This window comes from Podarcis melisellensis, assembly GCF_964234715.1.
Source record: "Podarcis melisellensis genome assembly, chromosome: 8".
In the NCBI taxonomy this organism is placed as follows: domain Eukaryota; kingdom Metazoa; phylum Chordata; class Lepidosauria; order Squamata; family Lacertidae; genus Podarcis; species Podarcis melisellensis.
In genome coordinates, this window is record NC_138540.1 from 30279485 (window position 1) to 30295459 (window position 15975).

At 41.5% G+C, this 15975-nt stretch overlaps 1 protein-coding gene across 6 annotated transcripts in view; it reads right to left on the reverse strand.

Annotated features, from left to right (window-relative positions):
• The window catches only part of TDRD12 (tudor domain containing 12), a 59139-nt gene that overhangs the window by 24267 nt on the left and 18897 nt on the right, over positions 1-15975 (reverse strand). For 5 of the 6 annotated variants that reach the window (XM_081922763.1, XM_081922766.1, XM_081922762.1 and 2 more), the window contains exons 19-32: positions 14102-14219; positions 12403-12542; positions 11694-11914; positions 8375-8474; positions 7055-7242; positions 6224-6434; positions 5948-6040; positions 4725-4894; positions 3490-3677; positions 2315-2369; positions 820-918; positions 525-638; positions 287-440; positions 135-201 (exon numbers count right to left, since the gene is read on the reverse strand). In XM_081922763.1, coding sequence (XP_081778889.1) covers positions 135-201; positions 287-440; positions 525-638; positions 820-918; positions 2315-2369; positions 3490-3677; positions 4725-4894; positions 5948-6040; positions 6224-6434; positions 7055-7242; positions 8375-8474; positions 11694-11914; positions 12403-12542; positions 14102-14219 — 1918 coding nt within the window. The remainder of the gene's footprint in view (positions 1-134; positions 202-286; positions 441-524; positions 639-819; positions 919-2314; positions 2370-3489; positions 3678-4724; positions 4895-5947; positions 6041-6223; positions 6435-7054; positions 7243-8374; positions 8475-11693; positions 11915-12402; positions 12543-14101; positions 14220-15975) is intronic. The other variant, XM_081922767.1, reaches the window with a different exon arrangement.

The following is a 15975-nucleotide window of genomic DNA, read 5'->3' on the forward strand; positions in this document are numbered from 1 at the left end:
CCTCTCACTGAAGGGGACCAAGCAAGAAGTAATTTGCAGTCCTATCTCTGAAACAAATGAAAAGAGTAGCCCACTCCTGGATAACCTCTATGACTGAAGAGGCATGTATACACAAAATGCAATTAGTGGCTTACCAGCAGAAAAGGGACTCCTTTCTTCAGAATAATCCAAGTAATCAAAATCAAAGGAGACGTGGGGATTCTGTTGGAAGGAACATTTCAGAATACTTCAGTCTACCATGCCAATATTTTAAGATCCATAAGCCACTTTTGAATGTCCAACCTACTTTGTGCTTCAGCAAGTTGCACCAAGGTTCAGCCTTCTCTTTTGCAAGGGTAATGACAGGTTCGCCATTCTTAAGGTCACAAGCTGATTTTTCTTTGATGATATTTTTCTGCAGCTCCATATCAGCCAAATAAAATCTGTCTTCTACAGAAGCACTGACAGTATTTTAAAATATTAGTTTGAAAACAGAAACAAATCATTTTTTTATTATCCTTTTTGGTGAAATATTTCCTATCTACCTGAAAATGATCCTCTGGGAGAAAAACTTGCAATCGTAGCTGGTAATATTTTGTAATTTTATCTTCAGAACAACAACATCCTGCTTTTCAAACCATTTTATTGATGGATAGAAGCTAAAAAAATGAAAAACAGTGGTTAAAATGGATTCTACACAGGAATTTCCAATATCCTGGGAGTAATTCAGTTAACAAGCCATGTAATGCTACTGCTCGATTCTACAACATATAGTAAAAAGGTTTGATAATGCCAAAAGTGACAGCCAATAAAGGCACATCCTCTTCAGAAGCAGCCTACCTCCGATTAGCAGATGCCTGGGAAAGCTGAGGCTGGCTTTCTTCATTGGGCCCTTCTTGTGAGCTTCTCGGGAGCATCTGGTTAACTGCTGTGGTTGGACTCAACCCCCATGTGGAAAAAAATATCAACATTACAAGCAGAAAAATAGCAAATTAGACAGAAGAGCTTGAAGATGTATATTGGCGGGGGTGGGGTGATGGAGCTCCATTAAGGGTCCCCCCCCCCCTCACGGCAATGCTCTGCAATGGAAATATGGCTGAAGCTGGTTTTTCATACATACCCTTGTCCCACAAAACAAAAAACTGTAACAGACCATACAGATCCCAAACTTTTATCATACAGGCTGGGCAATTGGTTCACACATAGTGAGTGATTTTTCCTAGAGGACTCCAGAAAACAGTTCCATGTTTTAATTGCAATTGTTTCCTGCCAAGACCCAATGCAGTTTATCACTTAAAAATACTAAAACAAAGAAATGGTATAAACTATAGTGCAGGGGATTCCTCTCTGGCTGACTGATGGGCTTCTCAGCTGCTGGTGGTACTTGCTCCCTGGCATAGGTTTCCTTGCCCTACCTCGGGATATAAAGGTCTTAAAGACTCCCAGAGAAGGTGGGGCTGTTCCATCAGTTCTCTTAGGGCACTGAGGGCGCCCTGCCAGGACCAGCTGTCAGCACTTGCTCCCTGAAATGGACTTCTTCCTTGCTTCTGCCTTTTCCCAGAGCCCATGTCCTTAGACAGCCCTAGGGAAGGTGGGGAGAGGAGGCCCTGACAGTTGTCTCAGGCCACTGATGGTCTGGTGCCCTGATTTGGGCTTCCTTGCTTCCATTAATAACCCTAACAGTGCCTAGGAGATCTGAGGGAGAAAGCAGATGCAAACTGACAAAAAGAAAAAGCATTCAGAATAACAAAAAAGACTTTTGATATATTAAACAGACAAGAAGATGAGAGCTGCAGATGGGAGAGAAAAAGACTGTCAGAACAAGTTGAAGACTAGAGAAATTAAGCAATGAAACAGATGAGAGAGCTAAGTGAAAGAAGAAGCTTCCCATTCTAGACAGTGTTAGAAACAGATATGAAAGCTAGGAGCTAAATGCCACCTTAAAGCTAGGTTATGGGTGCAACAATGGAATGACTAGGTGCGTTATTTTATAACAATACAAGACTGAAAATGAACGAACTGCAGCTAAAATATTATGTTCATTTTCCACATGGTCTAATCTTCCCCTGCCCACCCCCCTAATATTCATAAAAGGGTCTCTTCTCCAGTATTCAGAGAGTAGCTGGAAGTGGGGAGGCAGAAAAGGGTCCTCCTTTCCTTCCGCTCTGCAGTTTTAATCTGAAATCTTAGGTGCAGTACTGTGCCCAGAGCTCAGAAACTACTTGCGCTAATGAAATTCTGTGTTGCAAAATGCGCCTAGAACAATGGGAGTTTTGAACACTTTCTAGACAAGGTCGCAGCACTTTGGACTGGGAATGACAATTAAAATTGATACCATTCATAAGATGGCTGTAGACATTCATCTGCTTTCTTAGCTGCAGTCATTTTGTCTAAATGAAAGACAGAACAAATTAATTTTACACAGCACACACTGTAAATACAGGACTTCAGTAAAGCTATATGGGCAACTGGAAGATTTCACATTTGGCAAGCTGCATTGGGTTACTTTTTGTATATAAAAAAGCAACTGGTAAGTGCAATTCATTATTATTGTTATAACGGAGCCAGATTCAGCTAACACTTGTGCTAGTGGAAGCCAGCACAGGGAGTTCCACTAGCCCACCCCCAAATTGGCTTTGGAGGATCAGTAGTACCCTCCCCCACCCCAGAACACACGGGGGTGTGTGTTCCACCTAGCAAGCATAAATGAGTGCGCTGACAGAACAATCATATTAGTATGACGTTGAATTCCATTTATTAAATTTATATCTGCCTATCCTGAGCACAAACAATAAGTAATAGAACAAACAAAAAAACTTTAAAACTCCTTAAAAGCAATTCTAATACAGATACAGCCTGGAAAAGATTAACTTAAATGGCTTGTTGAAAGAGGAAGATCTTCAGTAGGTGCAAAAAAGACAACCTGTCTCAATATTCAAAGCGGGGCATTCCAAATGGGAGGTGCCACAACACTAAAAGTCTGATTCCTACATCCAGCCTGAAGGTTCCTAGCACTAAGTCAGTTCAGAAGGATCCCATGGTCAATGATTTCAAAAGTCACTGAGTGATTAAGAAAGAGTAACAGAGCCCCACTTCCCATCTTTCTCCTGATAAAGGTCTCCATTAGGGAGACCAAGACTGAATTAGTCCCATAACCAGGCCTGAATCCAGACTGAAATGGGTTCAAGACTATTTCTTTTATCCAAGACTACTTGCAATTGTTGAGCTATATTATATATCCTATAATATTGCGCCCTTTAAACTATTGCATATTAATTTTAGGCTCCGAAGCCAACTCTTTTCATGTAATCCCCACTCAGCCATGAAGCCACCTGGGTGACTTTGGACCAGTCACTAACACTCAGCCTAAGCTACTTCACAGAGTTGTTGTGAGGATAAATTGGACATGGAAGGCAGTGTGTATGCCACATTCCATTATCTGGAGATAACACACACGTTCAATCAATCAATCAATCAATCATAAAGGTCCTTTCAAGGCAACATACTTACCATGATGATTTTGTAAAGTTTCTTGAGAAAAACTCTGATTTATAATAACATCACCCTCTTGCACATCATTCTGCACACTGGATACAGCTTGTTCTTTGGAGGCCTGTGAATTGAGAGTAGCCTGGTCCAAGATGCTTTGTGAAGGAGATTTGGCCTGCTCACTCACCCCATACTTCAGAGGATGTATCCTAAAAGGGGTGTGTGAGATGTTACAGTGCACTTTGCTTAAAAGAACATTTTACTCATTGGATGGGCAGCAGTCCAGACACCGAGTGATGTTGGTCTCCAGCCAATATAAGGCACATTTAGGCTTCAATGTGTTCTGCAGTTCTTCCTGCTTTTTTAAACCTCCAGCTTGGGGCAGAATGTCTGCGTGGAGAAAGGCTGTGATGAGGAAGGACAATGAAATACTTTCTACTTGTGTCATTTTCCTGCTCAAAAATTATACTCCCTGCATTGTTTTTAATCCTCTGGTGCAAAGATTTTTACCTTTGGGTGCAACAGAAGCTTGGGCACACTGATTCTGAGTTAGAAAATGACACAAGAAGAAAGGGTTAAACAGCCTTTCCCTGCTCAAATGCAGCCTGCCCCAAACTTCTGGTTTAAAAAGGAATCACCACAGAGACATTTGGGAAAGGACTCACCTAGGAGGGAAGCTTCAATCTCAGCCTTAGAAACTAATTGGAGACTCCAGTACACTAGAAACAAGCTACACCCACCCCGGACACTCAAGACATTCCACACCAAGACAAGTTTTGGAACGGAATCTATTAAACAAGGAGGGCTCTCAGAGAAAATGTGGTGAAAGCTCAACAACAGAGGTTACCAGAATAGCGAGAGTAGTTTGTCCATATGTATCCAAGAGCAAAAGCCCTACTAACTTATTTATACATTGCATTTCAAGGACTATATAGCCATCCTAAGGTGACTCACATCATAAACTGTAAAATACAGTAAAACCAACATCAAACCAAGTAATTAATGATCAAACAGATCAACCCCAGTTTGAGAATGATACTGCAACACCCCTGAAAACTACCTAAACAGATGTTATTAAAATGTAAGTGGTATAAAATTAAGGAGAACAGAACGCCAGCTAATGCAATCCCTTAGCCTCTGTTATGATCTCAATATGTCATTGAACTGTTACCTTCTAATTTTAGTACACACACTTCCTTTAGCTGAAAATTTAAAGTTTCATTATTTAAAAAAAGAAATTGAAGTCACTCCCTTACAATGCAGGTAATTCCTTTTCCTCTTGAACCATTTCAGCATCTCTATATAACTTCTGGAGTTCACTGATGTGATCTGGGTTGTCAGTTCCCATTCCAGTAGACAGGATCTCAGAACGAATATTGTATTCATTAATAGACGTTTTCAGATCTAGAAGTCTGGTGACACGAACCTGAAATTTAATTGTGAAGAAGTAGTATTTGCTTTCACACCACTAGTTTGCAGCTCCTTCATCCCTCAAACTTCCTAGTTATGACTATGAAACTGACCTTATCTTCCTTCCTTCTGCTGCAACTATCAACTAGAGTAGAGCCCTTAGATATGGCTTAGATTGGTACATTGGTCTGTCTCTGGTGGGAGATTCCTGTGTCCAAAAGCACAGAAATTTTGGCAGGAAGTTTTTGCAATCCTTACTGATCATCACAGTCAAACCAAGTACCATACCCTATCACACCACTTGTGAATGGTACATCTGTCTGCATCTTTCTAATCCCAGATGCATGTGTGCTGCCACAAGGAGGTGGTTTATCAGATTCTTACAAGGGAGATCCTTTCTGCACCCTTTAAATAAAAAGAGCAAAGCTAATCCCAGTTCTATTTCAATATCTCTGTGATGATCCGCAAGGACTGCAAAAATTTCCAGCCAAAATTTCTGTGCTTTTGGACACAGAAATCTCCCACTAGAGAAATTATTAATGTTTTCATCACTAATACAGATGTGGCTAAGTGCTTCTTAAAACCAAAGTTGCCCACTGTGAAAAGGGTGCTGTGTCAATAATGCCGCCTTTAAAAACTAGCAGCTCAAATGTTTGGGAAGATTTTCCAAACCATTTTGTAAAATCTGTTTATCCATTGTTAAAATACTAAGATGGCAGTACTGGAGACTTCTAAATCAAACCTCAGTGAATAATTCTTTTCACGGTCCTTAAATCCATAATATCCCAGCAAAACCACCTGATAATACAACCACCAAGCTGGGAGCATGCTGATCAAAGTGGTATATGTGGCAAACCTGAGAAAACCAAGTATCTCGTACCACATTCAAAGTATCCCATATTCAAAAGGAGGGTAGGGAGGAAAGGGAGGAAAGGAAGGAAAGGAAGGAAGGAAGCAAGGAAGGAAGGAAGGAAGGAAGGAAGGAATACTCCTCAGTGCCAACTTAAAAAAAGTTCACTTTGGAATTTATTAGGCAGTTAGATAAAGTATTTAATGTTTTGCTACATACCACTGGATCCACCCAAATTGTGTTTCCCAAAGCAAGTACTATTTTTGCTTCATGAGGTTTCCCTCTGATCATCTGATTAATGTATCTCGTAACCTAACAAAAAAGAAAAATCCTCAGATATCAAAAGTTTTGCTTAATACAGGCTAGTGACCTGCAAAAATTTGTTTTAAAAAAAACAAAACAAAAAAATAGCTGGCCATTACTGAAACAAGTTTAGGCACCGACTTCTCTGTGTACCATAACACAAATGAAGGTAAGAAAAGGGAGTAAACTTACTTTTGGATTCCACTCCACTTCATTATCAATGGGTTTAACTCGACAAACAATAAATTCTACTGCTTGAGGGGGCAAAGCTTGGAATTGTTCAGGTAAGTAAAGCAATTTATAATTTTGAACTTCACCAAATCTGCCTTCATCTATATACTTGATATGAACGCTATAAAATACAGAGTTCTCTCCCTTGGATGGTACTTCAAGCACCTGGACCCTGTAACAGAATGGAAGAAAGGGAAATTAAAAAATTTCCAACATATGAGGTAAGATAAACAAACAGAATTCTTATGTGTTTGTATAGAAGTTTTATCTTTAAGAGGTGATGCTATACTCGTAAACTTCCTTCCAGATTTCAAGAAATCTAGGACTAAAACTGCAGTTCAGTTCTGCTGTTAAAATGCAATTCTCCCTTCCTTGTAGCAGCAACATTGTTGGTGAGTTCTGCTAATGAGACTTCATGACTTCACAGGCACCCACTGTACAGTGCCTATGACACCAGTGAATTCGGATCACACAGTTTTCCCCCTGTACCAGCCATTCCAGCACAAATCTATCTTTAAAGGTTTGTGTTTACATTTTTTATGGAAGTTATATTGAGGCTACGTGCTTCCCAGATGATCCCATGGGCACCCATAAAGAAAGGAGTGGGGGATCCAAGCAAGTCTGTATAAAGCAATCCATCCAGAAATATTGAACTTTTACAAATTATGTTGTACAGATTATATTGTTAGCTATGCATCTCTGTGCCTAGGTCTGAATAGCTTTTACTGGCATAGAAAACCGCTAGGCTAGATTATACCAAAATTTGTTTGCAGAAGAAGCGAAACATTTTACCTGTGGAAAGTGTTTTCTTCACGTAATCCATACATTGCTAGCTTCTCTAATGGGTCAGCAGGGACAAGATTCTTAGCTTTTTTATAATATGCATTCACTTCATCGGCAAGAGCTGCATATGGATCTTTCTGTTTACTGACAATGCGGCCAAAGTAGTTTGTGGCATCCACAATAAAAAGAGGGAGGATCTGAAAGGGGGAAAATACATGTGAAAAGGAGTGCTGCAACTTTAGCAAATAGGCATATTCCCAAGTCACTGGATTTAAATGTTTGTTTTAAATTCACCTGCTTCCAGCACTCTTCTTTTTCAGACTGCAATAATAACAAACAAGAAAACTCATACCAACATGTAAAACATATCTTGTAATAAACATTCCAAAAGGTTTCGCCACATCCTTGCATGTGTAGAGGGTGCACTTTTCTCATGTTCTGGCCTCATTTCTGGCACTTTTAACAAATCTCTTCTTCTTTGATTGTTTCCCTTCCCTCTCTCTCCCACACGAGCCAAGTCTCTGAGACCTAAACTACATGCAAGTGAAGGACCTCTGTATGTTTTATCCAAACCTACTGGAATTATACAGAATTTGCAAGTAAGGAAAGTGGTCCATTTTAAGGAGAAAAGGAGGAAGTGAGAGACTGCATCCCCCCAAGGCTTCCTTCGCTGTATCACCAATCAACAACCTCTCAGTCAGGCTCTCTTCCAGCATTAGTTCCCCAAGTGCGAACAATACCTTGAAAGAGGGCTGTGAGAGTCTGAGCCCCCTGACTGCTGCACTCTGCTCTGGAGCTTAAAATCAGACTGAGTGCTGCTCTGCCCCACTTTCTGTCTGATTGCAGCAGATGGATTGTTAACAAACAGATCTTCAACATTCACATCTAATTTGAGTAATATACTACAACAGTGATGACAAGGCCCGTGTCTATTTTGATTTATACATAGCAGCTTGCAACCATAGGTTCTCCAAAAATTTGGGGGGAAATCTAAGGTATCTTCCTACAGTAACTAAAAGGACTGCTGCTCCGGTTCCCAACTATGCCTATTATGAAACACAGTCCAGTTTCCAGAAAGAAAGCTCAATTTACTTTTGCCAGCATAAACAGCTATGGGGGGGGGGGAATCATCTGTGAAAGATTTGCAGTGGAAAATTCATTTTATTATGTAAAATGAAGTTTGGGAAGGCAGAAGATCTGTGATCAGACGATCATAAGAAATTATCTGGAGCTCTGATTCTTTCATGCTCTGGGGCCTGAACTCTCTTCCACCAGAAGATAGATACAGCATGTTTAAGATGCAAGAATGAAGCCGTACTACTAACTTACCGTTACATTTCCAGTTGCAGGCAAAGTTTCATTTGTTGCCTTTTGTAGCATATCTATTTGTAAACTAACTCGATGTCGATCTGGACAGCGTTTCTTATCCCTGTGACAGAATAATGATAAAAAGAGTTCAGGAAATGCCAGGAAGGTGACAAGAATACAGGTGGCTGGTAAGAATACAGGGGACTCCTCACTTATGCAGGGGTTATGTTCTTGGCACAAGTGAAAGCACGTAAAGTGGGGAATACCCTCTAAGCACCCAATCAATCAATCAATCAATCAATCAATATTTATTATTTATACCCCACCCATCTGGCTGGGTTTCCCCAGCCACTCTGAGCGTCTCCCAACAGAATATTAAAAACCTAATAAAACATCAAACAGTAAAAACTTCCCTAAACAGGGCTGCCTTCAGATGTCTTCTAAAAGTCCCCAAGTTTATTTCCTTGACATCTGATGGGAGGGCATTCCATAGGGTGGGCACATTTACCGAGAAGGGCCTCCGCCTGGTTCCCTGTAACTTCACTTCTTGCAGTGAGAGAACCACCAGAAGGCCCTCAGAACTGGACCTTAGCGTCTGGGCTGAACGATGGGGGTGGAGATGCTCCTTCAGGTATACTGGGTCGAGGCCATTTAGGGCTTTAAAAATCAGCACCAACACTTTGAATTGTGCTTGGAAACGTACCGGGAGCCAATGTAGGTCTTTCAGGACTGGTGTTATATGGTCTCAGCGGCCACTCCCAGTCACCAGTCTAGCTGCCACATTCTGGATAAGTTGTAGTTTCTGGGTCACCTTCAAAGGTAGACCCACATAGAGCGCATTGCAAGAAGAGTTTGGAAGAAGAGTTTGGATTTGATATCCTGCTTTATCACTACCCAAAGGAGTCTCAAAGCGGCTAACATTCTCCTTTCCCTTCCTCTCCCACAACAAACACTCTATGAGGTGAGTTGGGCTGAGAGACTTCAGAGAAGTGTCACTAGCCCAAGGTCACTCAGCAGCTGCATGTGGAGGAGCGGAGATGTGAACCCGGTTCACCAGATTACAAGACTACCGCTCTTAACCACTACACCACACTGGCTCCAAGTGTGTCCAAGTCACTGTCTCTTCAATCCATACCAAAAATACTGTATCCAAAAATATCCACAACTAGAATTGAAGCTTTAGGGCTGGCAGGAGGATGGGAGATGTGCAGCAAAGCACTACCCCCCCCCCTTTCCACACCAGCTATTAGGCTGAGAAACATAAACAAAGCGCAGCTGCACCTCTGGTTTATTCTGGGCTTCCTCTATCCTCACTGACGTCATCTTTGGGAATGTCTCCTTGCGAGCCATGATGACTCTCCAGCTCTCTCCCGTGATTTCCGGGTTTGAATTATTCCTTTCCAGGTGCCACACATATATGCAGTCATGGGTGAATCAATCATGCTTAAATGGGGTGACACCTGTAAATGGAATCTGTTGGCCTGCTTTGTATTTAACAGTAAGCCCTAGCCAGAAATAAACCACAGTTTCCTGTGCAGTATGCCAGTACTCAATGCTGAAAGAACTTCTACTCCACTTCAGCCCGCCTGTCTGCATCTGGAAGAGACAGACTAAGACGTTTTGCTTAACACTACATATGACCCACTACTCGGGGGATGTTTCTCTCCTTGGCTGACATTGTGATTTGTTTGGTGAGAAACAGACTCTTGAGCATTAGCAGAGGAGGTTAAGGGGTGATATGATAGCCATGTTCAAATATATAAAAGGATGTCACATAGAGGAAGGAGAAAGGTTGTTTTCTGCTGCTCCAGAGAAGTGGACACGGAGCAATGGATCCAAACTACAAGAAAGAAGATTCCACCTAAACATTAGGAAGAACTTCCTGACAGTAAGAGCTGTTCGACAGTGGAATTTGCTTACAAGGAGTGTGGTGGAGTCTCCTTCTTTGGAGGTCTTTAAGCAGAGGCTTGACAACCATATGTCAGGAGTGCTCTGATGGCGTTTCCTGCTTGGCGGGGGGTTGGACTCGATGGCCCTTGTGGTCTCTTCCAACTCTATGATTCTATGATTCTATTCTATTCTATGATTCTATGAATGCTAAACCAAGCCTCACTGCTTGTTTCTTCCAGAGGCAGGCAAGGCAGAGCAGGAGCATCTGTGCAAGAGTACCCTGGCTGCTCATGGAAAGCAATGGCTTATTTCTGACCCTGGCTTACGGTTGCTTGCAAGAATGAAGCCAATGAAAACCATCCCTATAACTGCCATGGAAAGCAGGAAAAAATGCAGAATGCAGGACTCACAAAACTCAAGAGCTGTAATTCCCAAACTGTACACTAGGGCACACCAGTTCACCATCAGAAATAAATTCAGAAAGAAAGACTTATGTGAGCCCCAAAGTAGCCATCCATACAGGAGGTGGCTCACTTAAATTCCACATGATTCCCTGGAGAAATCGAAAGGACTGTAGTTTGGTGGAACAGCTCATGCACTTAGGTTAAAATCACAGCCTAAATCCAGAATGTGCATTTCCAAGTGTTTTAATAATCACCCCTGGAATTGCCTTCTCTTTGTTAATGCACAATATTACTGTCTACAGGAGGCTTCCTCAACCTCGGCCCTCCAGATGGTTTTGGCCTACAACTCCTATGATCCCTAGCTAGCAGGACCAGTGGTCAGAGATGATGGGAATTGTAGTCTCAAAGCATCTGGAGGGCCAAGGTTGAGGAAGCCTGGTCTACAAGTTATGCATTTTTCTCTTTATAAGGTCTCTATGCCTTCTCCAGCTACTGCTGAAGGATGCAGACTCTGGGTGCTGGTATAAATGTAACAGTCTCAGAGAACAAGTAAAAAATACATTTTTGAATAGTCCCCCCATATGCCAGATTTTTTTTTAAAAAAATTGTTTCACAGAACTCAATCTTTATTTTGGGCCAATCTTTCCAAAGAGATCAATGGTCCATCAAGCTTCTCCCACAACCCTACCTCATAAATTTCACACCAGAGAATCTCAAAGGAACCTTTTCCTCTCCACAGGATTTTAAGGCAGAACCTTTTTTCTAAGCCACTTCTTTCCTTGTGCAATTTTTCTTCTTCTAGAGCAGAACAAGCCATTTCTCCTCCCACCACCACTCTGCCTTGCGTTATCCAAGGGTGGTGGTGAGGAACAGGTGGATAGCCCTGGCAAAGCATTGACAGGAATGCCTGTGCCATACAACGGACAATCTGCTTTTGCCAAGTGATTAAGTGATCATATCATTTAAGAATTGAATAAGTAATTTCATTTCCCTTTGTCTTTTTAAAGGTAGGAAACTAGTTGCTAAGCTAACAGGTATTTTCTTACTTGCAAACTCCATATGCTTTAAGGTAGCGACAGAGAGGTCTTCCTTTCTTTCTGTCTTCTTTGGCCTCCAGCACTCCAGATGTAAAGTTGCATAATTCAGGTGGAATGTTGGTTTCTGTGCGTTTTAAATAATGCATTACTCCAACAGCATGGGGTGCACTCTTTTCTGTCAACAGCAAGATGGACTTTGCATTTGGCTGTTCTTTTTCCAGAGACGAAATCTTTGCAAGGGGGAGAAAATGCAACATTTGCCTTCAGTTTTTATTATCAGGTATTATAATGGGTGTTAACAACAACAGCAACAACAAGTAAAAGAGGTGTCCCTGCTGCAATAACCTTGCAACCAAAATTTTGGCAGTGGGGCAGACAGCAGAGGGAGGGAAGCAAATGACAACATCATCAAAATCCCAGCAGATAGACTTGCACACTTAAAATTTAATTTAAGTTAGGAATAAAGGGGTTTAATCTAATGTCACTGAAGAAATAGGCCTGGAGGAAAACAGGTAAGTGTTCTGGGAGAAAGTGTCAGGAGGACTAAGGCAAAAGGAAAACCGCTTTGAGAAAAAAATTGAAGGAGCAAGAGTGGTGGAGCTGGAGGAATGAAGATCACAGGCAGAATCTTAGAATAGAGGAGGGGCAGGGGAACAAGGAGAGATTTTTTTGTTTGAAATTTCCGCAGTCATAAACAGTTCATTTGGTTTGTACAAACCTTTCCAACTGAGTTTTGGAAGTTATCAGACAAGCTGTATAAGCGTGCACCGAAAATTCTTGGAGATGCAGGAAAACTGAAATGAACGACCCGAGTTGCATCAGTAATTCCTAAGGTTCTTATGCAGTCATCGGTTAAAACTGGAAAGCAAAACCAAAAAACATATCATTCAAAACCACTGATGTTGGCTGCAAGGCAAAACCAACATTACAATACTGGTAATGATAAAAAGCACCAATGTGGCAAGCTGTATAAAAATCATCAATCAGAAGAACTTGAAATAGCATAAAATGATGTAGATAAACAAGGAACTTTTCTATCATAATTTCCTTGTTTTTTAGTTACTAACTGATTAACCCTTAGCTGCGTTTTATGTTACATAAATTGCTATAATCTGCTTGATACCATGTTGCCCCAAGTCTGAAACTGGGCAAACCTTTGCAAGATACAGTGGTACCTTGGGTTACGAACTTAATTTGTTCCGGAGGTCCATTCTTAACCCAAAACCGTTCTTAACCTGAGGCACGCTTTCACTAATGGGACCTCCCACTGCGAAGCCGTTGTGCAATTTCCGTTCTCATCCTAGGGCAAAGTTCTCAACCCAGAGCTACTACTTCCAGGTTAGTGGAGTTCAAAACCCAAAGCGTTTGTCACCTGAGGTACCACTGTACCTGGCATTTTTCCTCCCTTCCTGCCAAAACATACTAGATGTCAACTGCCTGTTATCCTGGGGCTGCAGAAGCAAGGGAAAAGGATGCTCTGGCCTCAGCTATCAGTCAAAGGAACAAAAGACATAAACAGAGATTTAAGCAAGACGACCAGGCAAAGGGAAATCAGCTTGGTCCAAATTGGATATAAATGCTTGTAGCTCAGCACTTTGCTCTAACCTTGAAGAATAAATTCCCTCCTCTACCTACTCTCCTTTCACTCCCTTTCCCAAGTGTGTCTTGTCTTTTTTATAGAATCATGGAATTGTAGGGTTGGCAGGGACCCCAAGGGTGAGCTAATCCAACCCCCTGAAACACAGGAATCACAGCTAAAGAATACCTGATGGATGGTTATTTTACCTGTGTTTAAAAACCTCCAGGGTAGGAGAGGCAACCACTTTCTAAAGTCATAGAATCATAGAGTTGGAAGGCACCCAAAGGGCCATCTAGTCACATTTGGAGGGAGTCCATTCCACTCTCAAACAGCTCTTACACGCAGAAAGTTCTTCCTAATGTATAGTCAGAAACTCCTTTCTCGTCATTTGAATCTATTCCTGCTTTCTGGACCAGCAGAAAACAAGCTTGCTCCATCTTCCATGTGACAACCCTTCAGATATTTGAAGATGGCCATTGTAACCCTTTTCAGTCTTCTCTTCTCCAGGCTAAACCTTCCCAACTCCCTCATAAGAACTGGTTCCCAGACCCTCAGTCATCTTGGTTGCCCTCCTCTGCACATGTTCATTTGTCAATATGCTTCTTGACATGGGGTGCTTAGAACGGGAAACTGTAGCCTGCAAACCTGATGGCAACCTTCCCCCCCCCTTTAATTTTTTTTATGTGAGTCACTTTGGGGGAGAATAATTATCTGAACAGTTTAATGATAACATAGCAAATAATACATCTAATTAAATTGTAATGAAAGAGATTGAGAGTCACTATAGTTTTGAAAAAGGTTTTAGAGCAAGCATATGTGAGAAAAACAATATATTTACCTAGTACAACATGTGTGCCAGAGCTAAATTTTTTCTTCCATTGCTCTAAAACATAATCAAAATGAAATCCAATGTCTGGGTGCATTTTCAAACAAAATATTGAAGTGCTCTCCACTGCCTAATTAGAAAAGAGAATGGTTTCAAACAATGTGGATTACAAAAGAAATGTATAATTACTGAACAATGCTCTGATTTAAAAAACAAACAAACTGAATTGAACACTGCTACATTCAGAATTAGAAGTCTGATCATGAGTCATCTTTTATTTTCTACGTTCTAAAGCAGTGGTGGCCAAACTTGGCCCTCCAGCTGTTTTGGAACTACAATTCCCATCATCCTTGACCACTGGTCCTGTTAGCTAGGGATGATGGGAGTTGCAGTCCCAAAACAGCTGGAGGGCCAAGTTTGGCCATCACTGTCTAAAGGGTCAGTTTCATTTACTCCTTAAATGAAGGCTAATGTGTCCCTGGATGATTATATTCATTTATATATCAAATACATGGCCTTTTGTGAAATAAGGAGACAAAGACCAATTCATTTGGAATGCTTATCAATTCCTTGGTAAGATCTTGTACCTATCAGCAGCAGTGAAAATGCTGCCTCTGTAAACTTTGCTGCACTGCTTGTGTTGCCAATTTATGCTGTTTCAACCCAGAAGTGCCTTCCCTGTTGCCTGCCTTACTGCTTTGCAGCCCGAAGAAACATTCATCCCCTGCAGCAAGGGAATCAACACAGTGACTTTGGTTGTTGTGGGAACACTCCACAAACAAGGCAAAGCCTTATCAGTCATACCAGGACTTTTGTCCTTCCCTTCAGGGATGTTTCAGAACACAGGCAACCAAGGCTGGCCCCTTGGTTTTTCCTTTCCTTTCCACTTCTGAACTCCTTCCTCTTAGCCCCACTATCACCTGCTGGCTGCTGCAAAAAGGGTACCAACTGAACAGACATATGAACTCTCACTATCAGAACTGCATTTTTTGAATCTCATTGTCAAACTCCTACCTAATACTTTTTTATTTTTTATTCCTGCAAACAAAGATTTCATGCCTCTGACAAAGCAGAGCCTGAGTGCAAGAAAACTTCTTTCACCGTAGATTTTTAAATCTTAGTTGCTTTTATCTCAAATTAAAGAATGATGAGATATGGGGTTTATTTTGAATAACTCAAGGGCACGCAGAGTCCTTCAATGCAAAAATCTATCCGAGTTAGCCAAAGCTTTCATTTCATCAGTATAATTTGTCAACAATGCCAAAGTGGGGAGGATTGAAACACCAAGCAGTGGTTTCAGAAGCCACTGGCAACCATCTCCTGCCTATTATTTTCCTTGTCTGTCTCTCTGACACAGGCACACCATTCTGCCACATTTTTATGCTAGTTGAATTACCCCTCAAGTTCAATATTTATTTCTAGCAAACAAAATAATGTAACAGCTTCAAAAGCAAAGGTTTTTGTTTTTTTTAAGAGCTGTTTGCTGTATTCATGAGAGTGAAAGTGCTCAGGGTGCTGTTATCAATCTTTGCCCTTTGAACTCCAGCTGTTTTTGTTTGCTGCTTTTGAGGCAGCCCCATAGGCAGACAGTCCTGGCGCCGCCAACGCCTCTTGCCTGCCCCTCATGTTTGATCTGGACTCCTGTTGTGGAGGACCAGGGCCAGCAAGTGGCAGCCATGTGGGTGGGACCTCAGCCAGTGCCTTAACGTTGATCAGTCCTGCTGCTGGACTTGCATGCAAAACACCCTTATCTGCTGATGTAGCAAAACAGTGTCACCTGGAGTACCTGAGATTTTGCATCCTGGCTGAGAAAGCAATATTTGGGGTCTGGGTTTTCACCCCACAATTCTTTTACAAAGGGCCAACTAATCATAATTGGTTGGCTC